The following is a 25,820-nucleotide window of genomic DNA, read 5'->3' as shown; positions in this document are numbered from 1 at the left end:
GCCACCCTCTCTCTGCCGCTCTCTTAGCATGTACACTGGCACCACTAACACTGGCCCTCCCCCACCTAAACCCTCTTTTATCATGGTGCCCCCCCTGTGATTTTATCCTGGATCTGCCCGTGTCAGTCACGTGTTGCAATGGTTTTGCAAACTGAGTGATGGATAGCGTGCCTGCTTTGGGTGTCTCAATACAAACCAGTGGATGTGACATTAGCATATTTTCATACTAAAATCACAGCTGCGACACCATTTGTCTGTATCTCTGAAACAGGCCAGTTGCATCAAATATCTCTTAGGTAGTGCCCCTACCTCATCTAGGACCTGATTCTGGTTCACTCGCAAAAGTGAAATCTCCCTCATAGATAAAACCATGTGCACTGCGGTTGGGGCAGATGTAACATGTGCAGAGAGTTAGATTCGGGTTTTATTTTGTTTCTGTGCATGGTAAATATTGTCTGCTATATTTTTTTACACTGCAATACAGATATCACTTTCAAGTACAAACCCCACCCAAATCTAAGTCTCTCTGCACATGTTACATCTGCCCCACCTGCAGTGCATATGGTTTTGTCCATTAGAGAAATTGCTTTTGTAAGTGAACCAGAATCAGGTTTCTAATTATGGGAGTAAAAAACATTAGTACAAAGCTTAGCTAAGTGAAGGAAACACAACTATCCAGGTGTGGAAACTTTTGCACGTCTTGCTTCCTTCTTCCGTGTTGATGTATTTGAATAATTATCTAATTTGTAAATTCTATCAAAAGTCAGTAATCTTGGGCCACAGACTGGAAACATAATCAAGCTCCAATACATTTTTTGGGAAGGTGATTGTACCTTTTTTCTATTACCTTTCTGTTTCCAAATTTATAAATAGACATTCTGAAAACGCGATGGGCTAACTAACCAATGGCAGTACATCCAACCACATGCAATATTACTTATGTTATGTTATCAGTGCTGGACATGCTACTTTTGGGTTTCAGTCCCGGGAGTATTGATGAAGTTGAAGCAATGATATAATCAGCTGAAAAACCTTATTACCATGGAATACTTATTCCACCGAGCATGTTTCAATCACAGAGGGTACTCTTAAAAGTTAAATTTTTAAACATTAAATGAGTCCGCAAATGATATTAAGTGTTGAAACTAATAAAATTCCATTTTGTTTTATTATTTTCCACTAGATTTTGTAAAAAGTTGGGGAAACAGCTCATTAATCTGTTTGAAGAAAAAGGAGACCTTTATTGTTTACAGTAATAAACCATTGCCGGCACTTTCCAGAATATCCCCTCGTTAACTCACACAAAAGACAGTCTTTGTATATTCAGCAAAAGTCTGCCACGGGCTTATGTTGTTAGCATAAATCATGTTGCAGTATAATAAATAATGGCGACAAGCACCCTCCCTGCTGCACAGTGGAGAACAATATGGCAGGAATTCAAGGTAGTTTGCAGAAAATGGCTCTGCTTGTCTTTGTCATGGATGTGTGAGGGTGCTGTGCTCCCAGATAATAAGCTGTATACTGAGATACATGGCTTGGAGAAGGTTAAATGCTGGTACAGCAAAACAGACTGAATAGAGAGGCACAAATGAGTGCCACGCTGGGCTGAGTGTTGGCACAGAGGTAGTATGTGACCTTCAGGGTGTTCTAACACCAAACACAGAGGTTACTCATCAAAGTGACCATTTCTTCATGAAGTAAGGTAGATATTTCACACACCAGTGCTGAGGTCTAACATACATAGTAATCCTCATGTATGTTGTGCTTATGAACAGCAAATATTAAATAGGTTATGAATGGGGTAAAACCTGGTCAGGACTGTCGAATTCTACATGACTAAGGTTTGGATTCGAGAAGTAGTATTTCTGTATTACAAAGAAGTGCAAATAAATCTATCCAAACAGCTGGCCCTTACTATAGTGTGGGGAAAAGGATTGCACCCCTTGTTTGTTTGCAGATTAATAAAGAAATAGATTTTCAAAATGTAACATTTTAACAGCAAAAAAACCCTTTGGTGAAAAACATTTTTATTTATTCAAATTGGAATGTTTGTTATGGTCATCATTTTTAATGATTAATGGATCGTGACACCCAATCTAGTATGATGGTGGAACCCAGTATATGAGAGGGGGGCAGTATTTATTGTTGTGCATGATGATAATAGATTATTCAAACAATATAAACAGTTTCAATATATAAACAATTCAATAAATAGTTCAGCATATTTCACATTTTCGTGTAATAAAACATTTCATGGTAAGGTTTTAATAAAGGTTGGTGCTTAATTTATAGTAAAGTATGCTGGGTCATTGAAATGCCAGTACAGATGTAGGAGGCTGAGACAGTGAAGGAAATCGTAGGTATGTGGGCTTAGATTACCCTTTACATTGTGCAACCATCAGAGATGGATAGATGCTTTACAAATGTATAAACAGAGCAGTCTTAATATATAACTGGACTTTAAGATATACTCCTATATCCCATTATACATATTGGCTCACTTTGGTCCTAGGTGGAAGTGACTTCTACATGGATGCCTACCATTACTCCCGCAATATCTGGCCGGAGGGCAATGTCTGTCTATGACAGGTTCACAGGCAGAGTGCCCCTCGCATATAGCCCCAAACAATACTCCTTTGATCCCTGTAGAGATTATAGGATTATGTGCACTATTATCCCATCTAAAGCCACAGGCTGTGAATCTCCCCTGTGTCAGCACCACAGGATCAGCTTCATTTTACTAAGGACCTCTAGCATCCTGTCCTCTTCCCGATTTGTGGCATTTAGGCAATGCTGTATTTTAGCTCTAGAATACTTAAAACATTATGATGGGGTTTTTAAGCAGGTCAGGTATATGTAGGACATCATAAGAACAGAGAATGTGCTTGTGAAAACCTAGAACTCGGGTTGGTAAGGGATGCGTTCCAGACTACTGTCCATGCAAGCACTTTGATGTGATAGCATTTAAATAGTCAGGGCCATCATAAAGCAATGGCGTTGCTAACACTCCCAATACTGTCAGTAGCACTGTACTGGTAGGAGTGGCTAGTGCTCATATACTAGGAATATGAATGGCTCGAGTAAGTTGGAGATCTCTCAGTGTGTGGGGTAAAAAGTCACGTAATGAGATCCCGCACCCCAAGCCATAAATGTCTCTTTTTCCCCCTACAGTGGACACCCCCACTACCTCAGACCTCAGGATCCAGCTGTCTGGCAGTGTAAATATCTGGAGGTTAAGAGTAGGATACAACACACTGTCTGCATATTATAAATTCACATAGTCCTGCATCTTGGGAATTCCCTCATTTCCTATGGGAAAGGTCCTCCATGCTGACTCTGCCCCAAACTCCAACTACAAAGGTTTCAATTTCACACTCGTTTTCACCACGGGCAATCCGGAAATAGCCTCTCTCTCCCCAATCTTTTCCCCATGAATTAGCAGCCAACTACAGGTAAAAACAAAGAGAATAGGTTAAAAGGCAATATCTGATATGCTCAGTGTAGTCCTACATATTACTATTTTTTTACATAGTAATTACTATTACTACTTGCTATGGAGAATGATGTACAGTATTTATTTTATAACAATAAATAACCATCAGCCAGAACATTGTTACCAGACATTCAATGGAATGGAATAACATGACAAAGCATTCAAGGTGTTGATTTGACATCCAGATTGGATAGATAACCCAGATACAGCAAATCCAGAGTCTGTGGGATGTGCTGGGGAAACAAGTCAGAGCCATGGAGGCACTACCTAGCAACTTCCAGGACTTAATCGGTTGCTAATACCTTCGGACCAGATACCACAGGACAACTGGAGAGGTCTTGTAGAGTCCATGAGGTAAATTTACTAAGATGGGAGTTCTACTGAAGATGGGATTTTGTCTATAGCAAACAATCAAATCCTATTGATCTTCTAGAAGGTGCTAAATGAGAATTATAATCTGATTGGTTGCTATGGGCAACATACCATCTTCAGTAGAACTCCCATTTTAGCTCTGACCCAGTGAGGTATTGGGGTAAATCTACTGTTTTCGTGACACAAGAGAGACCTACACAATGGATTTAATACTGAAGGAATTCCATGACCATAGAAAGAGAACGCTGTAAGTAAATAAACTTTAGTAGATACTATGCTATTTCTCAATAACACATGAATTCTAGGAATCTATTCTACTTCTCTTTTGAGCTGGCATTTGCCGACAGGAGGTATTTCATGCCCTACCATCCATTAGGGCGCGGAAAAAAATAGCGTGCCCGAAGCATGGCGAGGGGATGCGTTGTACCGATATGGTGAGATTCTGTGGTAGATGTTCTAAAGCTTTTAAAACAGACAAGTAGTGGTGTTGCCCACAGCAAATCATTTTCTAGGATGCAAAAAAAAAAAAAAATGACCATTACAGTCTGATTGGTTGCTTTAAGCAACACCATAACTTTTCACATTTAGATGCTTTAGTACATCTCTTTTCACATTGGAATGCCGGGTCGGACCCAAGGTTTCACATTAAACCCAGGTCACCCGTTATACAGAGGGTGACCTGGGTTTAAACATTCTTATAACCCAGGTCGAATTGCCGGGTTGGTCGACATGTATTATAAGCTTTGGTGCTTTCACACTGCATGTTACCAACCCGGCAATTACCCAGGTCCGAGGTGCGGTGTGAAAGGGACATCAAACTCTCCTCTGGTTAGCTGCCAAAAACAGAATGGCGCAGACATGGAATTAATTAAATGACTTTTCTTTAACATTTTGATTACCCAGTATTTCTGTATCTGTCCACTGGCTCCTCTCTCCTCTCCCCACCTAGTGGAAAAAACAAAAATAATGAAAGGAAATGAATACTGTAGATTTTTTGCACAATGATCAAGAAATGTCCCAATTATATATCTAAAGACATCACTTTGTCACATAGGACTACTACTGTAGGTCAGCCAGCTGCCATCGTTTGTCAGTTGGATATTGCTACCTCTTAATAACAACAATGTCTTTATATTGAATTTCTTATTGCAACTCTCGATGAGAAGGAATGCAAACCACATACTGCCACAAAATGCTGTATAATGTCTATAGAGTAGAGTGACATACAGATGTAGCCACTGTCATTGTGGCTGTGATGTGGCCCCGTCTGCACATACAGATCACAATGGCAAGTCATCATGCCAGGCTGCAGGCTAATGCAGTTCTAATGGGCCGCTGGTGCAACCAAGACACACACCAATGTGCATGCATGTCATGGCATACATGTCACTATATAACAACAACATACCTCCCAACATGACTCTCTCCAGGAGGGACACAATGCTATGGTCCTGCACTTTCTTTTTAATGCATGATTACCATCACCTGTGTTGAACAGGTTAATTGATAAGAAAAGTGTTTCAACACAGGTGATGGCAATCATACATTACCAGGGAAGTGCAGGAGCAGAGCAATGTGTCATGTTGGGAGGTATGCAACACACTAGTTTGCAGGAATCTATGATCTGCAAACTCTCTTTGTTCTAGGGAATAGGATTGCCACCTAGCAACAGCTGGTGGGTTATGGTGTAAGCCTCCCGACATACGCTGGAATGGTATAGTGAAATAAAATTTTCACTTACCTTACCACAGCCAGGGGAGTAGGGAGCTTAGCTGCTGATGCATGACATGTGCACAGGCAGTGCACATATACTGCAGGTCATGCAGGTGCACTCTAGTCACATGCACCTGCTGTATATAAGGCTAAGCTCCGCCCCCTGAGGTCAGATTTTACAGAAGCTTACAGATGGCAATCCTAAAGTGGAACAAGAGAGAAATACCATTGTATGCAAAGACCATTGTATGCAAAAATAAATGTTAACTAGAACATTTATAACGAACATAGATCAGATCTGAGAAACTCTACTGGAAGGAGTAAGAATGAAACTGGGTTGGACTAGGAACCAACAACTGAAATAACTGCCATGCTGTATTGTAGCCAGGCATGTTATAAACTGAGGCAAACTTGTGAGTATAGCAGAGAAGAGGAAATAATTAATTTCTGATCTTTAGGTGACTGCACTTGTTGCTTCTTCTAGGCCTTTGGAGTGCCTTGAATCAAAGGATAAGTTAGGTATATAACCGAACCTTAGAGAGAACAAGCAGCAGACCTAGCAAGGTACTGGGTGGGAAGGGTGGGAGCTGTTGCTAGGTGGCAATCCTATTCCCTAGAACAAAGAGAGTTTGCAGATCATAGATTCCTGCAAACTAGTGTTTGTTCGTCGGGAGGCTTGCCACCTAGCAACAGCTGGTGGGTAGACTACCACACACCTGGTGGTTGCTCTAAGGAACGCAATTCTTTGAGAACCAGAAGGCCTCCAGCAATGTCTAAAGAAAGTCCAAGCGGATGAACAATGTGCAGCTTGCAATACAGGCTGAAATGGTATGCCTCTAGCAGCCATTGAATTAACTGCGTCACAGTGAAGGGGATGGCCTCTGAAGTGGAGTGTCTATTCCAGAACTCTGTATGGTGAAAACTATACACTCCCTGGTCATAAAAAGGTCTGGCAGGATGAAAAATATTCTGGCATGTGAGAGAGAAGTTTGTTTGATGTCTCTCCTTACAGGTACTGTGAGGGGTAAGTAAGTGGATTGGCAATCAACTATACAAAGATCTAGATCTGACTGGTCTCTGACCAGATCACATTCCACCAGAGGTGTGTGCATGGAACTTGTTTTTGTGTGTCCCCGTAGAATAATAAGGAAACCCATTGGCGTAGGGGTCATCCAGGTTCAGATATGTGGTTTGACGAAAACTCAGCCCCTCTGGCTGCAAAGGCGGGGGCTAACAGTGAAGCTAACTTCTTTGAAAGGCGAAAGATATCTGCAGATGGTGGTATAGTGGCCAAGAAGTACAAAAAGGGATTAATGTCCCACCAGGTAGAATGCCATAGCATGGTGGGCTAGCTAGAAAGAATCCTTTAAGTATTCTTATTCTCTGAGGCCTGGGATAAGGAGAGCTAGAGTCAAGCCATATGAGCATATCTTGGCATAAGCCAAACCTGTTTCGAATGTGGTGGCAAGGAAGTCCAGAGTTATGCTAGGCTCGGAAAAGGGGGCCTGAAGAAGGCAGGTTAGAGGACTGTAAGGCTAGAAATTCAATTATGGATTGATATCTGGATCTTATTCTAGGCCTAAAACAGGCAAGGCGTGGAAAAGGCAGAGAGGTTGGGAATGGTCTGCAACCTAGTAATGTTGCAATCCACATACAATGTGGAAGATGTTTCAGTAGGTCTGTGCTGCCCTGGAAGCAGTCTGTAGATGAACCTAGAGGAAGCCCGGAACCTTGTGAAAAAGGTTGATAAAGGGAACAAAACTCTGGAGGGCCAGACAGAGTATGCCAGAAATATTTGGGTATTTTGGACACGTCTGTTTTGATTTTGTGGATGACCCACAACCGCAGAGCCAGAGGGAAAAAGGCATATGAAAGTGTAATGTCAGCCCGCGAAAAAGGACATAGCATCCATGTGGAGAGTCCCTTGATATTTGGATATGAATGTCAGAACTTGTACGTTTGATGGTGTTGCAAACGTATCCACTTGTGGGTGACCCAAGGTCTTTGCAATTCTGAGAAAGATCTCTGGTGTGTTATGGCAGCAGTGGGATCTAAATCTACACCTCCGAAGGAACTGGAGAGTCGCTCAATCCACAGTATGACTGGTTATGTATAAGGAAATGGCTATCTTGTTTAACTCTTCTTGTATGCATGTAGCAAACAGGAGAATGGACCGCTGTACTGCCCACTTCCAGGCATTTATTGCCTGCTGACAGAGAATGCAAGATCAAGTGCCTATTATTCTTTTGAGGTAGATAAACAGTGGTTTTGTTGTCCAGACAGAGCTGAACTGAATTATCCCGTGGGTCTGAGGGAAATACAGAGGATATAGCCAATCTGGCAGCTCTTAGCTCTGAGATTGATATGAGCTTTAGAATCTCAAGCGGTCCACTTCCCTCCTACTGTATTGCACTGGGTGAATGCCCCCCAGCCCATGAGGGATGCATCTGATGTGATGACTATGTCTGGAGTAGGAGGTAGGGGAGATCTGGAATAGGAAATGTTTTCCAACTGTGAATCTCCCTGTGGACTATGGGAGATAGTATCATTTTGTCTGTCCTAATCCTGTCAAATAAGGGATGATAGGAGGTTCTGGAATTGTCTGCATATGAGAGGTACGTGGAGAAAACCCAGGATCTGAGGCTCTCATTTTCCTTATCAGCCTAGCCAAGTCTCCCAGTGAAAACTGAGCACCTAAGAAACAGACTTGTATGGCGTTCCACTTGTCTGAGGGAACCGCTATTGATAAAGAAGAGGAATCTATCAAAAACCCCAGAAAGACAACAGATTGGGAAGGTATTAATACAAATTTCTTAAGGTTCTTATGAAAACCTAGATGCCAGAGGAGCGACAGGATAAGATACCTGGGAGAAAAGGGGGACAATTGTTCTGCATGCACTACCAGTAGATTACCTAGGTAGATAATAACAGTGAACCCTTTACTGTCTGAGGTGTGTAATTGCTGCCTTCATGATGCATATGAGTATGTAAGGGGCATTGGACAGTCCGAAATCCATTACAGTCCAGTTGCATGGAACGTCTCTCCACAGGGAACTTAGCAGCCTCCTATGATTTGGATGTTCCAGTATCATGTTCAATGCCTCCTTCGGGTCTGTTTAGCTACAATGTTTAGCTTGGACCAGACAAAAGGGTATATCTGCTAAACCCTCCATATGGAAAGACCAAGGTTTCATATATATTCAGTACTGGCCTATATGAAAGGTCCTGTTTCCTTACAGGGAAATGGTAGCTGACCCAACCTATTTGCAATTGTCTGCCGACTCGATCTAGCCCTGTTAAAGGGCCAGGGACATTATTTATCCAGCATCCAGAACTAGTGTTCCCTGGATGGGAGCATATCTGGTTAGGAAAAGGAACAAGGGGAATATGCCCCTCCTCCCACCTGTACATGGTAGTCCGCCTACAGGAGGCCAATGCTCTGGAAAGACAGGGAGGAATCCTCTGTCTTTATTAGGATGATATTCACTTCACCTCTCGTGACCTGTGTCTGGGAGAAGCCTCCTCTGAGCACTCTGTGGCTGTCACATTGCTCTAGGTTCAAACTGCTGGCTCTAACAGAATGACCCTCCTAGCAAACAGGCCCCTTGAAGGGCTGGGGACTTTAGCAGAACTTAACCTTGTGTATAAAGTCAGGACTGAAAGATCAGAATTAGGTTTGGGACATCCACTGATGCAGGAGCTACATTACTGAGATCTGCACTTGCTTGCTGGCAGTTCTGCAGGCATTTGAAATAGAATTAAAGGCCTGGCCAATCATCAGGGTAGCTCTATTAACAGCTTTCAATAGGGCCATTTGGAAGCAGGGAATCTAGGGAGTTCGCTGGAACCCTTTTTACTCTGCCTTATCCAGGGCAAATAATACTGGCCCACAGTGTCAGTTACTATGAACTTTATTTATTTTTATTTATTTATTTTTTGCAGCACTTTTCCCCCCACTTGTGCTGAGAAAGCAGAGTCAATCTCTAGGGTAAAAAGGGCAGGGATTTCAGGAATGCCCTGGTGTTACAGAGAACAATCTGTCCTCCTTAATGAGGGGCTGCAAAAGCCAGCTGGGTGAATTACTACACCTCAAGCACTTGTTCAGGGCAGAGTGTGCTGTGTATAGCATAAATGGGGCATTTCACTTGCCAATGCCACTCAGGTCATTTGCAAATCACTATATTCACCCCTGTGAGAGGATTCACTGGATCTTGTTACACCCTCCAACTCCCAAGCCACTCCCTGTGAGTTAGCTGGGGACTGTGTACTGTGGTGACTAGTCCCTTTTCTGAGCACTAGTCCCTGTTATGAGCTTGTTGTTGAGCATACTGCCAGTGACAGGCAGGCAAATGTGCTAGCCATGGGCAAGAGAGGGTGGTCTGTTACAGACCTCTCAGGTATTCCTACTGCAGGCAATACCTGGTAAAGAGATGTTATTGCCTGAACAGGCATCTCTTGAAGAAACATGTACTGTTGTTTGTTTATTTTTGTGCCTTTCCACAACACTGTGAGAATAGGCAAGGGGAGGAGGAGACTCTGCCTGTCTGGGCTCTCCTTTCTCCTTTTACAGACCTCTCAGGTATTCCTACTGCAGGCAATACCTGGTAAAGAGATGTTATTGCCTGAACAGGCATCTCTTGAAGAAACTCTGCCTGACTGGGCTCTCCTTTCTCCACAGAAACTTCCCTGCTGTCTTCCGACCTGACAGGGTTAAATAACTTTCTCCTCTTAAATAATACCTCATTCTGTGAGGAAGAGGAGGTATAAGCAGCCACAGCCATGTAATGTTTGGAGGGCCGTTTGTTTTGCTGAAGGATGGGGATTTTATTAGTCTGTCTGTAGCAGACACAGACACAGCTTCCTCCTTCCTTCAGCGCTGAGGTAAAATCTGACCTCAGGGGGCGGAGCTTAGCCTTATATACAGCAGGTGCATGTGACTAGAGTGCACCTGCATGACCTGCAGTATATGTGCACTGCCTGTGCACATGTCATGCATCAGCAGCTAAGCTCCCTACTCCCCTGGCTGTGGTAAGGTAAGTGAAAATTTTATTTCACTATACCATTCCAGCGTATGTCGGGAGGCTTACACCATAACCCACCAGCTGTTGCTAGGTGGCAAGCCTCCCGACGAACAAAAGGATAGCTGTATAGTACGAAGGTATATGAGACATCAGTCACAATGTTCCTATGTGACTGCAACCTGAGTTAGTCTCACCTTCCTCTGACTTGCTGTAGCAGGGCGGCTTGCGAGACCTAGAAAACTGTTCACGACACAGTCCTTGTCCACAGTCCTTGTCCCTCACCATGCCTCCGCTTTCCTATATGCCACCTCTGCCCCTCCCTGTAAATGTCTCTGCCTCTCAAACAGGCAAAGGCGTTTGCATTATAGCGATGCACAGAATGGGTCCTGTGCAGATTCCCAAACATTAGGAAACTGCGGAGGGGATCTCTTATGCGACCATTGCAGAATTAATTATTTAAATACCCATGGTTTATTATGGTGAGTGCAGAGCCTCTGTGATTTATATATTAACATAGTGTAGATAGATATCAATCCAGGCACACAGCCCTGCCATGCTCCGCTGTATTACATGTTTTCATTTTGATCTAACCTTGCTCAAAACTATTCTGAATACCGGTCTGATTTGTAATCAAACTATTGCTGTGGAAAAGGATTCTGTTGTGCCAGAAGGTGGCAGCTGCTTACATAGGTCACTATATTGTCATGGTAACATGCACAGTTTGAGGTAACGAAGATCTGGGCCAGAGGTAAAATTACAGTACACTACAGATTAATGATGCACATTCCTGGGCAATCAGTGTGTGGAATTTACGGAAAAGCTGCAAATTAGCAGCGCAATTCTAGATCAAGTCTAACGTATTATTTGTATGATAACTGCAGCCAAGACACATCCACACATCTGCTAATAGACACCCATATATATTTACTGATACCCCACACAGTGTTCTTCACTACAAGTCTTGTCCTGCACTTGTTTCTGTTCACCTTACTTGACCTACAGTGCTACTACTATTCCTAGTGACAGACTGCACACCCTGCAATAGTCTGATCCAGCACAGACAGGGTTATACAGGATATGTTGGGAATCTCATTTGGGTGGAGATGGTTTTTAGAGCAAGGCCCAGCTTGTCCCCTTGCCCCCTGGGAAATCTATCTGATGCATCCTGTGATTCTCTTCCTCTGATATCAGGGACACTAGCAATATACTTGTATCCTCCAAGTACTTTTTCTGAGGCAGATTTAAAATGTGAATATGATGCTAAAGAGAAGGCAAGGAAGGAAATATAGACATTGACTATAGATGGATAGAACAGGCCTACTTTTGAAAAAGCATGTCAGGGGGATTGTGAAGGTGGCACCTAGAAGCGTGGACATGCACGGCGGCTACATCTAAGAGGCGCGTTGTACAATGAATTACATACAAATGTAGTCAGGAAGATATGTACTTGTTAGGAAAAAAAAGACACTGATATGTGTCAGCTTGTTCATGTTTGGTGTTTTAAAAGTGGTTTCATATAAGTGGCCACAAGAAACCTTATTTAAAATGCATGTAACCATATGGATCACTATGCATTATAACCTTATAACCAATGCAGAGAAATGACACTGGGGATTTGAATTTATATATCTCGGATTTCTTTTCTTCTCCTTTTTAAAAAAAAATGGTACAACTGCATATTATACAGTAGGTAAGTAGGTAAGGGGCAACCAATGAGTTTGCTACTCTTCAGGGAGAATGCTATTATTTTAGGGAGTTTCCTGCAGAATGCAGAGGGTAAGCAACTAGGAGATAGATAGATAGATAGATAGATAGATAGATAGATAGATAGATAGATAGATAGTATAAATGGTTGACAGTGTGAGGGTTGACCTTCAAAAAAGCAACACCAACAGGTCAATATGTACAAGGTTGATTAGGTCGACACACTGTTTGACAGTCAGTAGGTCAACACCACTGAATGGTAGACACAAGTTTTTCACGTTTTCTTGGTCCGACATGCCCTACCATCCACTATGGTGTGGCAGGAGAATAAAATAGTGTGCCGAGCACAGCAGGGGAAGCCAACTCCAGTCCTCGAGAGCTACCAACAGTTAACGTTTTCCAGATCTCCTCACAGAGAGGTAGATTTATTACTAGGCGATCAGGGGAATCTGTGCTATCCCCGTGCGTTATAGCAGGGGATAGCGCTTCCCCTGATCTATCACACCCGCCGAGCGTTTACTCTAACGCCGGCTGTGTGGGGCAGGAGGCATAGCGCAGGGGCGATATTTTGCACTGCGCCCCTGCCTCCTGCCAGATTTATGAACGGTCAGCATCGCTGACCGTTCCGCCGCCTGCAGCTGTTGACTTCGCCAGCTGCAGGCGACGATGCCCTATACCTAACAGCAGGGACAGCGCTGTCCCTGCTGCTGGCGCTGAGATCTCGCGAGACTAGCGAGATCCCGCGCATGCGCAGTGAGCCGGCCGGGGGGGGGGGGGGGGGGAAGGAGGCGGCGCATCAGTATTAACTGATGCGCTGTCTCCAGGAGGGACATCGCCGGAGGGGGGAGTTCGCGCTCCCCCACTCCGGCGGCAAGATCTTAATAGATCTTGTCGGTGTCCCCTCCTGCTTCGCCTCGCTAATGAGGCGCCGCTATAATAAATGTACCCCAGAATCCCAAGTGAAGTAATTAGCTCCACCTGTGAATCTTTTAATATGTGTCAGTCAGTAATGAGTGCACCTGTGTACCTGTGAGGTGAACTGTTGGTGGCTCTCGAGGACTGGAGTAGGCAACCCCTGCACCAGGGCAAAAACATATTGCATTGCAGGTGTTGCAGATGTAATGTGCAGAGATTTTAGATGTGGGTATCCAAACTGAAATTTAAATTACAGTATAAAAATGAAGCTACAATATCCAGCATTTCTGGGCTACATGCCAAAGCATTTAGTATTTATCCATTTGCATTGTCCAGGTGCACGGTTACTTGCTCTACCTGTAGAAAACTTTCTCATTGGCCCCAATTGGCTTTCATAGACATGTTATAGGATAATGTCAAGTTAAAATCAAGTTAAGTAGCAATAATTAACATGACCTTGGGGCAGTTGTACTAAGCCTTGGAGAGTACCAGCAAATCAGCTAATGTCATGTTTCAGGCGGTGTGAAAAATGACAGGAGTGGATTGATTGGTACCTCATCCCTCCCCAAGGCTTAGTACATCTGCCCCCAATCCAGAGAAAATGTGTCCTTGTGCACAGTCTTATTATTTCCCTTTACAATTTTTCTATGGCCATTCACTTTTGAAATAATGTGCTCATGTGGCTGAACAATGCTTTTCAAGGTACATAAAATAGGTTTAATATTCAAGTAATAGCAGGACACCGTTCCACTACACTACCAACAAGGCATTCTTACCCAGTGATCTTTACAGAATGCGTGCCATGGCGGCGGTATTGCTCCAAATCCCCTGCCATCACCGGTGTGTGCCTATAGATCCCACTATGGTACATGAAGAAGTCTTCATGCACCTCCATGATGGCTGTAATAAAGAAAATGTAGTCACAATGAGAAGGGGAGAAGACAGCAGACAGCAGCTATCAACTATATAAAAGATACATTATACTGTATCTACAGTCTCTTGTTAATTGCTCTGCTTTCTTTTAATATACAAGATTAAATAGTTACTCCTCAAAAGGCAAAAGACCAATGCCAAAATGGAATTCATCTTAGCACAGTTATGGCTAGATATAACAAAAGGTCTAAAAAAGGATACATGATCATGTTGCCCATAGAAACCAATATGTTTCTAGCTATCATTTTCGAGAATATACAAGATAAATGTTAAGTAGAATCTGAAGGTTATGAGCAATGCCTCTAGTTTTTTCTTTCAAGAGATTTGAGCAAATCTATTACTTAACTGGAAAGTCAGAGGGGTTCATTTATTATTGGATCATATATGCAATGCCATCTGGGAGGGATCTACCGCCCAGGATCGCATTGCAATATGCAATCCTTTCAGGCCAATGTATGTCCCTGCAGATGCAGGGACGGGCATAAGAATGGAACCCGTCCCTGAGATCTACTTCGCTGGGTGCCATGGGATCTGCACATGCGCGGTTAGCACTGACCCCCTGCTGACCACACTGTCCCACCGGTAGTGCGGTATGTAGCACATAGGATACAGCCATCTTAGTAATAAGCTTATTACTATCAGTTTCTATAGGTGTTATCTGTAGTACACCTAAAAGATCTTAGCAGCTACCTCATGGAAATCCGCAGACAGCGCAGTCTTTTTTGTTTTTCTTGCTACAGCCATCTTAAAATGGCGGTAACCCAGGGACCTTAGGTGATGCTGCCCGATATGGATACATCCAGATATAGAAACCTATGGGGGATATGGGTGCTAGCGGGGCAGGAGGGATTGCAGCACGGATCGGAGATTGCTGCTGTGGTCCCTATGTGATACATGTGGGGGTACTTAATATTTTAGTATTTGCGGCTAAATCAAGTTACCACCACCCGTCTGCGATTACTCCAGACACTCTGGTAATTAAGTCCGGAGGTGTGGCATTCCTAGACTATACTATACACTGTATAGTCCAGGAACGCCACCCCTTTGGACTCTTTAATTCCCGGACTGTCCGCAATAATCCTTGATGGGTGGTAACCCTAGCCACACATATTTAATAGTAAATGGGCCCTAGCTTGAGATAGGATTGTAAAGGTAAGAGGATGGGAGGTGCAGAGTTTATCCTGATTTCCCTTCAAACACACACACTTCCGGCTTTTGGCACCCTATTACATTTACCCCAGGAAGAAGGACTTTGCATCCCAGTTTGTTTGATGTACTGTACATACAGTAGTAAGTCTGTGCTTCTGTACAACCTACCTTGCACTGGACCGTTTTCAAATATTTCTTTCATTATTTCTTTTTCCTGCCAAATAAAAAGAAAATAATCACTGATGGACTTGACATCTTCCACTCAAGTACTGTTCCTTTCATGAATGCATCAGGCAGTACAGCATGTCTTCAGTATTTACATCTCAGTGCAACAGAAGCTCCAGGGGAGGAATCACCCCCTTCAGCTACAGTAGGTCAGGGAGCTAATTTGTATACAGATTTTCACCAAGGTTTGTGAATAATGTGTAAGGGTTACCATGGCAATCACTGTAGATGCATTTTTCGGTTTATATATCACTGCAGAAATTTCCATTTGAAAAAAAAAAAGGGAAAGGCACTCTCCTTTTTCTGGGGGCACATTACTACTATAGCCATGACAATATTGAGTACATTTGCCATGTTTTATCTGTGTCACTAAATAACGATACTGCACCATCATTATTGCTACCTTGTTGACTCAGCCTTTTCTTCGGGACTGGTTACTGCAGTGGTCAGCCTCCGCTAACAGGACCTTTGTGTAACATGCATCCCAGATTATAGAGTGAACCTCTCCTATATACACTACTGTACTATTTGCACAGAAAGCTGTGCTGAACAGAAAAATCACTAGTCTACCATATATATGTTGCTGGCGGTATGGGTCATAGGGTCAACTGTATGAAGGTCGACATACAGTAGGCTGATCACTAAAGGTTGACAGGGCTTAGGTTGACATAGGCATTAGGTCGACAATGGGAAGTTTGTCCCAATTTTTTCAACAGATGTAGTATGGCTGTAGACATCAGTTGATTGACATCAGCTGTTTGGGAGTGGGGAGGGGGCCTCCTCAGTAGGTAGACTCCATTTTGAGGCAGTGCCACTGGAGGCATCTGACAGAGCTGCTGCGGCCGTCGGTCTGCATAACCTCGGTGGTTGCTCAGCTTGGTGATGGTGATCGGATGCTTCATCTGGAGATACACTAAAGGATCACCCATGCATGCCGGAGGCATCTACTTATACCAGAAGCCATACGCTACTACTTCCAATTAAGAACCGCAATGTTCCTTCCAAAAGCACCTTGATAAAGTACTCCGAAGTGGGAATGAACACATTGGTGAGAGTTTGCAACTTACCCAGATGAACGGTGGAGAATCTAAGCTTTGATCCAAGTGCTACACCCCAGGCTGAGCCTATTGAGATGACCAGGACCTTGGTTAGATACCCACATTTATTTAGAATGGACGAAGGCAGTGATTCTGGTTTACCCGCAAAGCTGTGAAATACGCAGCTTTGTTGGTCCTCTAAATGCCGCCCACACGAAGGTCCCCCCGCAGATTGCACTCGCACACATGCGAATGGATGTTTTGCATAGGCGACAGGTAAATTTTCATGGGAACACCCAGGGTTTTCATGAGAACTCCCATGAAACACTGGACGTTCCAATGGACGCGACCACGGGCCCCCCCCCCCCACCCGCGAGAGACTGGTGAATAATCAATTCGCCATGGCCGCTTGCATCAGGTGGCTGCACATGCACATAAATGTTGATGCGTATGCGCAGTCGCAAAATATCGCTCCCCTGTGCGAACTAAATGATTTGGTAATTACCCACCGCTGATGCTGGTTTTTGCTATATGCAATGCGATTCATGGACTGTAAAGCGCACTTTATGTGTAACTTGTGCACCTTTTTTATTGCAAAGCGCAATTCTTGTATGTTTTTGTAGGTTATTAAATTTTGCTGTACTTCACTATGGCCTTTATTCAGATCTGATTGCAGTACAAATTTGTTTGGAAAATGGAAAAAACCATGTGCACTGCAGGTGGGGCAGATGTAACATATGGAGATAGATTATTTTTTTGTGTGTGAAATCCATGACACTATGACGGAGTGATACTGCATCCTTCTGAATGTATGGAGCACCTGATTGCTGGTTTAGCAATGTTCCTTCCAAACACATCTGAATCACCACCAGAGTGCAAAATTCCCATTAAATAGAATGCTTCATAGATTTTATGTCTGGAACTTTACAACTCTGCCAAATTCCCATGCTCTATACATACGAGACCATATATATTGTATATCCTTTAACCATGGTGATCAAACAATAACTATATTTGAAATATTTAGAATCTCAAAAATATAATGTGATCTGCACCGAGATGAGAAAAACACTGTTGATCTGATTCAGAGTGTCTCACAAGCCTGTTTTATGGATAGATCCTTTGGTTTCCTGCACTGCAGATATTGTATGTTTGAGCGGCACACATGCAACGCCACTGCTGCTGGATGTATGTAACTGGCTGGCAACTAGGCATTTGCATGTAGGCTTAGAGTTCCAAGTGCATGTAGTCAGTATACACTCAATTCTATATACACTTAATTCTAATATTGATTACTAGTTTTGTTTAAAGGGGCACGCTCACACATCCCCTAATTGGCCACACCCCTAGAATCCAGGCCCATGGCCAATCTCTGCAGTGTAATTTTGTCCAACCTGAATAGCAGGAGGATCTGTAGCTCTGATGTGACTATGTATTGAAAGTTGGCCTGTTTCATAGAGGTGGGACTGAAGATAATTGCCAGTAGCAGCTGTAAAAATAACTAACATTGGATGCCAAACGGTAGGCTGGTGTGGACTGGTAGATGTCATTGGATGATGAAAATGGGTTTGGGCATTGAGCAGTGGCTTGTCTTTTCCCTCGCCCAGTTGATCGGCTGTGCATCATGCAGGGTGGTGGAGATCCATTTTCCTTAAGATCCACAAATGGATAACATTCTTCTGTTACAACCCTGAAGTAAAAGAAAGAACAGCCACACTATATATCCATTATTTATTACACATGATCAGACAAACCATAACAAAAAAATGCTGGTAACAAAATATGTGAAGAAGCCAAAAATAACAAGTAGGTTTGATATGCTCCCCTGCAGATGCTGACTATATTATGTAGACTGCATCTTTAGTCATGCAATTCCCCAACCATATCATGCAGATTGGAAACATGATGCAAAAATATGTTTGATAAATAACAGCATTTGCAAAACCACAACTAAAGTTCCAATACATACTGACTGGTTGGGTGTGCTAAATATAGTAGCACAACCATGTTTGCTATGGCAATTGGATGTTTGTAGAGCAATATTTTGTCTTAAATTTGTTGATCGCAACGCAACATTTTCTTTGTGTTTCTCATATTTAATTTACCAGAAGGACTGTGCACAGGACACACAGTCACCCCCTAAAATTAGCATAGAGGAATTTTCTCAAAGCTCGACTTTCCCATACGACTGTAATTTATTTAAAGCTGAACTAGTGGAGGCCTACAACTTCCTCATTCTTTAAATTACTACTATGTGGTGCATGTGGCTAGAATAGTAGAGATGTCCAGAGTCCCTGCTACTAAACAATGGTTCTGTATTTTAAATTATGCAACTATTTTCCGGTCATACATCCTCCCCTGGATTAATAAATGACCCTGTATTTTACATTCCACACTGGGTCCTACTATTAAGTGCTGGAGAATCTTTCCTGTTCTTTTCTTTCTTTTTTTCAGGATTAATTCCTACTCTATACCTTACCCTCTTCTTTTACATTCTGTTAATAGGATTTGTTTTTTTTTGTGTATTACTTATGCAACAAATTACAATGCCTTATAATTTTGTGATGTTTATGTATTTGTTTATCCTGTTTTGATATCCTTGATATTTCTTGCTGTTCCAATGGATTTACATCACACTGTAGGTTTGCTTTAATAATAACTGATTGCGTAAAAAAGAATAGAGGAAGTTTCTCTCCCAGCGTAGGAAGGGTTTCTTCACAGTAAGGGAAGGTAAGATATGGAATACTCTGCCAGAGATGGTTGTGATGGCAGATTAATTTGAGATGTTTAAAAATGGGTTAGACAAATTTTTAACAGAATTTTTTTTATCCAGGGGAATATAATCATTAATTATAATGTACTATAGTGTACTCAGATAGACAGCCACTTTAGGTCATCGGGGACTCTGGCTTATAATGAAAGACAGTAGCCTTAACCGGGTCATTTGCACCGCAAGTGTGTAATCAGTTATAGGTTGAACTTGATGGGCTAATGTCTTTTTTCAACCTCACAAACTATGTTACTATGTATGTAAGATTCTGCCCACTAATAAAGTACTGCCCTCTAAAGCTGGACATCCAGTAAAGATACACACACGCACAATTGTTTTGTCTTCTATTTTGAAAATGCATTAAACATGCACCACCCAAATATAGAGACCGAAAATGACGTGGTTTACATACCCTCTCCTTCTTAGATACCACCACGCTCCATCTACACGCCCCCCTCTGCATCCCTGCTGGTTTTTGGTGTCACATGAAAGTAGATTCTGTGGGGACAGAGCAGGAGTCATGTGACCCATAGACTGAATGGAGAGCCTGTCCGAGGCAACCGCTGGAAAAAGAAACAAATGACTCAGAATGTGAGCATATTTAATAGCATTGTTTTTAATATCAGACTACATTTTATGGAATTGCTGCCTTTTATTCTAGTATTCTGTATTCGTTAATAAGCCTGCAGACAAGCTTGGGCATAGACATCTTTATAAACAGTAGATACAAGGCATGATTAGTATCTGCACATGTTGTTAAAGTGTAGAGAATGCTGATAAAATGCCAATAAATGACATTTATGCTAGTGCCCTGGCTCCGATCATAGTAGTTCTGGACAGTGGCTGTTGGGTGTGGGTTGGTATATAGACAGGGAGGTATTCAATCTGTGCCGCTATTTCCACCGGTGGAAAAAATAGCACTCGCCTATTTAATGCTGCTATTACTGACAGCATTGAAGGCAGACAGATCTGATTTTTTTGTTAAAGCCGGATCTGTGTTGTCGAAAATGGCTGCAGATTCACAGCCGCTTTTCGACAATCCACAGCAGTTATTGCCAAGCCACAGAATTTCTGACACTGGGAACATTGAATACCGACTGTCAAGTTACTGTTGGATCAGACAAAAACGTCCCTTGATTCAGACTGTCGGGATGTTCCAATAGTCAGAACCCCGGATTGTGTCTATGTGGACATGGGTCCGTAACGTGTACCCTCATATGGCTCGCCATGCTTCGGGCCTGGTGCCTTGCTTGGCACACTTAGGTGGTATTCAATACCCGCCACTATTTCCGACAGGGAAATAGTGGCAGGCGCCTAGTCAATAATGTTGTTATTGAGGCAGCTCAACAGAACTTTAAAACCAGTCGGGTCCGTTTTGCCGAAAACGGCAGTGGACCTGAGACATAAGAGACAGTGGACATAAGAGAAAAATAATATTGAGCGTAATTAAGTTCAAATTATCATATCATCAACTCCAACACAGTTCAGATTTTTCATGTGGCCCCATATAGAAATGAATTGCCCACCCCTGATCTAGACACTGCAGATCTATCAACTGGAACCTGTGGCTGCCCTACTTCATCCCGTTCTTATTTTTTAGTCTAATATACCAAATATGTCACCTGCCAATATCTGATCTTTAAAAAAAATAAAAAAAAAAATAATACCTCAGACTCACATGGACTAAAGATCATGATCTAAAAGTAGCTTTTACAATCTATTGAGACTAATTAATAGTAAATACATTTTACTGAAATAGCATGGTGTACTCCCAAGAGATGAAAATAAAAGACAGGCGAGAAGAAATTATACATCTTAATATCTTTTAAAGTGACATTTAAAAAAGAAGAAAAAACAGTATTATTGTCACGACTAAGCATATTTATTGTATCAAATCTAGCATCACATAACAAGAAAAGTACAGCACATAGAAACAATCAGGACAGGACATCTTATGCACTTGGGCCCCTATTCAGCACCGCTCACTAAGGAGCGGTCATTCGCTGCTTAGAAACTACAGAATATTTTTAAAGAAAATGTACTTGCCTGTGTTGTGATAATGGTTGGTTGGTTTGCTTACCTGCTGTGGAGAACGCCCAGGAACCAGCACAGTTGCCTTGATCAAGTGGCTCCAGGATCATTCCTGGCCACTTGTCTGCAGCATTAAAATAGGAAGGAAGCAAATCATTGTTCATGTTCACCTATACAGGGAGGAGGCTAGAAGTCAGTACCATATAGTATTGAAACGCGATGATAAAAACAACTTCAGCGTTTGTGAAAAGCCAGACCACTGTAGTGGGACCAATCATTCACTGTGTTTGGTGGAGAGGAGTGATTTTACGACATATCCCTTGTAGCATTTTCTGCCATATGGTGGAGCACTAACAGGTGACGATTGGTATCTACACAAATTGAAGGAGTACTTTATGCTATGCCTATGTTAGGTTTCTGGTTGAACTGTTAATAAAGTACATAAATACCAGTTGGACAAGATGGTACTCACAAGTGGAACTGGTTGTGGGTGGAGATGGAGATGCTACCTTACTGAGCAACCCACAAATTATAACCCCTGGGCCCACAGCTGCCAGACACATGGGAAATTCTCACAAATGACTTCAGCCTTGCCTCTGGGTCAGAGTTCCTGCTCTGGGCTCCCTCACAGCCTCCATGATGATGTGTGATTTCATCATATTGAACAGAAATGGAGAAGGGTTTTATCTAGAGTCCTTTACTTTAACAGGGTGCCCAGTACTGTTGGACTGGGTATTTTCCCCCATGTACTATGTCTAATCCTATTACTTGCCTTCCCCAAACTTATCCTGGCCTCTGACTTTTCCCCATGCTGTTACTGGACTCAACAGATGTGGTGTTTTAGACAAAAGGAGGTAGGCACCAAAGTACCAGCAAGACTACTGGGTCTGATAACTATGGGGGTTATTCAAATCTCATCTGACAGCAGCAAATTTGCAGGCCATCTAATTATCGATTGACTGCTCATGCACACGGAACATACCGTGCATGCGCATGCTATTCAGCAGTAAAATCCAGCAATTGTTAAATTCACTGGATGTATGCAAGTTGATTAACAAGGGGGCTGCATTTGGAGGCGACACCTGGCCATTTACTGGGAGTGTAAGAGAAAAAGCAGGCGTGTCCTGGCATTTTCAGGAAGGGCCTCCGATGTCAGCTCTGGCTCTGAACAGCCTGTCTGTCTGTACTGAGTAGGTTTGCATATGGATTTGCAGCTATTCACATGGGCTGGGATGTTACTTTAGTGGGGTGGCGGTTATATGGTTGCCGGACCACGCTTTTTAGAAGCCCTATGATCAGGTTTGAATAACACCCTATGGGCCTGAATTTGGCAACTGTGTGTACAGGTTTGTTTCTGCCATTACGATATCCTGCCTTGTGAATGGTTTAAATGGGGTTGCGAATGTATGTGTAAGGGTATCTATTCACATACGTGCGGCTATAGGCCAAATCATTAGATTTACATTTACCATCAAGTTATTGTTCCTCTGGTCCCTGGTCTTCGCAGAGGCCATGTAGCCCAGGACTTACTTGGCAGCTGTGATCAAGAAAGGCACTTCCAGCCTGTTGCTGATGTCATCCTCCCTCCGCTAGCAGGCTTAAGCAGGCCTATGTTTTCCCTGACACTCCAAGCATTTCGTTGGGCACACCAACCATTTTGACGGCCATGCCCATGAAACGCCAAATAACCCACCCCCACTCTCTGTCTATTACCCTGCATTCAGCTTACAAATAGAAATATTTGCTGAAGCCAAATGCAGCTGGGCGCCGCGCACATGCATTGCAACCAATGCGCAGTAGCCAGGTAATCGGCCAGCATAACAATTCGGACCAGATCTGAATTGAGCCCAATATGTGATAGCCACTATAAGACTATTAGAACTTAACAAAATAATAGAACTAGAATGGTGGGAAAGGACAAGAAAATGTCAGTGGGTGGTCAATGGATACAATTGGCCTAATACACAAAAGGGTCCAGTCCATGATTATGGAATATCCTGCTTCAGGTTGTTCAGGTGAACAAATTAATGTGTGTGGATTCCAGGAGGTCTATTCTCTAGGACTGGTCTCAGTGTCTATGTTGCTTTCTATCTCTTTTGTTGTCCTTTTTCCTGTTTATAATTTTTTGATGGTTTATTGGTTTCTAAAAATCAGTCATATGTGATTTTCACCCCATTTCTAAGTGATCTGACCAGAATTGGAGCACTGATCGCACTTTGCAGTACTGCCATCGCCCGCAAGGAAAGGCTGTGCTTGCGCTGTCTTTCCTGCTAGATTGCAGGGTTTTATAAACAATAGGCAAAGCTCAGATCGCAGTGTGCATCACGGGCATACCACGATACATGCTGAGTGATCGTGCTTAAGCACGTTGCTCAGCCTCCCTGCACCCGTCACCCAGTGTGTATGGGGCTATACTCAGCATTTGTTTTGCTGCGAGATGTGATAATGGGTTTCTTTGTCTACAACTGATAAATATATTTTATTTGGCAAATGCTGGTCATCACACATATTGTAAGGGTAACAAAGGAAGAGCAATGATAAGTATCATTATATAATTAGAATATATTCTTCGTAAAAGGACAATTGAAATGCTCTTTGGGATGTGCATGTAACTATATCATGTGCAAATGCAGGTACAACTGCATAAGAGTCACTATAAAATGCGGTGTGTAAAAGGAAATGTCTTTGAAACTTCACATTCCAAAACATTGCAAACAAAAATAGATTTGCTCTTGTCTCAATAAAATTTAAAGTATTTAACACTGACGTATATGCTGGGATACGAACAAGGAATTCCTAAACAGACAGACTGTTTAGGGAGTTATCGGGTCTAATCCTATGGGTCTTGCATGACCTCACTTGTCCCAGCTGAAGTAATTTTCCAGTCCTTGTCCCTGGGTAGAATCTCCCCCGTTTTTCCTCCTCAGACAGGATGGCAAAGAGAAGGGTGTTCACTCAACAGTAGCCAGCAATGTTTTTTTTTTTTTTTTTTCATTACCACCCATTTGGAGTGGAATAGGCTCCGGACTTCCTGAGTGGAAGTTGCTTGAAAAAGCTGGTTTAATCACACTTGTATTGTACTTTCCTCTTGGGGTCTGCCAAAAATCACACACTGACCCCAAACACAGGAAGTAGCTGTGACTGGAGAAGGGAGAATTTGTGCATTCCAGTAGCATGTTAACATGTTATTAACCTTGGCATCATGTGAGTAACACATTCCACTAGCGCTTAGTAGAATGTACTTGCCTTTTTAACTTATTACTTTTGCCCCTTGCTTCACATTTTAAATACACTCTTGTAGACCCAAATGTGTAAATCTTCCAGATATAGTACATCTCTTGGCATTATATATGTATTTTTTCTGACAGCTTTCTACACCTATAGGTTCACCAGGAACGATCTAAACCCATCTTCCTAATCACTGCCTAATGTCCTTTTCTTTTTTAAAGTCTGACTATTTTTAACCAACTGCCCCCTCACGGTTCCTCTTTCATTTCTTTCTAAAGGGGTGTACACACGGTGGAATTTACTGTGAATCTGGATCGACTCACACGGTGTGATGTACAAATTCAATTTAGACTATGTAGTACAGATCTGTACTATATAGTCTTGCCTGCATCGGGATCAAATTGAAAACATTAGATTTCGATTAGATTTTGCTTATATAAGCAAAATTGAGTAGAAAAATAGATGATATTGAACCGGGTGTACACTATTACTCCTGCCATTCCACAGTGTACTCACATGCAACTCATTCATGTTCATGACTGAAGAGGGGGGTTTAATTGTTCCCAGTCGATGACTGATTCCCTCGTCCAGTGTCATACCCCAAAGTTGGCTATAATTACCAGCTGTCCAACTATAACAAAAGGAACCAAAAAGCATGCAATCAACTGGAAGACTATCATTTTATTTATTAAGATAACTTATAGTGATTATATTTTCTAAATACTGAGTATTATGGGATTTAAAACACAATGTGGATTGGGCCACGGAGACTCCCCATTTAAGTAGCATTATTTGGTCCTCTCATGTTCCAGCTGCCTGTAGAATAGAGGAGTCCCATAGTCTCAGTCATTGTTCGGCTGGGAGAGTGATGCATGGTGACATAATCATTGAATGGCATACTCCCATCCAGTGACTGTAGCAGCAGCATCACAGGGCTTCAGCTCTTCTACTGCCACTGGGCCTAGGAGAGGACTCTGGCAAGAGAACCCCCATTTTAGCACCACTAATTAAATAAGGTAACGGGAGGAATGCCTTAGGGGAACAAAGAAGGATAGAAGAAGAAAGAGAGGACAGCAGATGACAGAGGGGGTAACAATAGCATGTAGCATGGAGTACAGGAGGGGAGTGATGGATGGCATAAGATTTAAAAAATCTAATGCTTTTATTCCCCCTTTTTCCCTTAATCAGAAAATTTGGATTAATCCTGGAATCCAGAGATAGGACCAAAA

The 25,820-nt window shown here is 42.6% G+C and overlaps 1 protein-coding gene across 1 annotated transcript in view; it reads right to left on the bottom strand.

Annotated features, from left to right (window-relative positions):
* Positions 1-1,130: 1,130 nt before the first annotated feature.
* The window catches only part of TINAGL1 (tubulointerstitial nephritis antigen like 1), a 55,433-nt gene continuing 30,743 nt past the window's right edge, over positions 1,131-25,820 (bottom strand). Inside the window, exons 5-12 of the mRNA XM_083173683.1 lie at positions 25,108-25,222; positions 21,413-21,533; positions 19,745-19,895; positions 18,069-18,252; positions 15,469-15,514; positions 13,995-14,118; positions 4,765-4,810; positions 1,131-3,446 (exon numbers count right to left, since the gene is read on the bottom strand). Coding sequence (XP_083029809.1) covers positions 3,303-3,446; positions 4,765-4,810; positions 13,995-14,118; positions 15,469-15,514; positions 18,069-18,252; positions 19,745-19,895; positions 21,413-21,533; positions 25,108-25,222 — 931 coding nt within the window. The 3' untranslated portion in view covers positions 1,131-3,302. The remainder of the gene's footprint in view (positions 3,447-4,764; positions 4,811-13,994; positions 14,119-15,468; positions 15,515-18,068; positions 18,253-19,744; positions 19,896-21,412; positions 21,534-25,107; positions 25,223-25,820) is intronic.

This window comes from Crinia signifera, chromosome 2 (assembly GCF_055691185.1).
Source record: "Crinia signifera chromosome 2, ASM5569118v1, whole genome shotgun sequence".
Classification (NCBI taxonomy): Eukaryota; Metazoa; Chordata; class Amphibia; order Anura; family Myobatrachidae; genus Crinia; species Crinia signifera.
The sequence above is the reverse complement of the archived record's forward strand: the minus strand, read 5'-3'. Positions and strand labels throughout refer to the sequence as shown.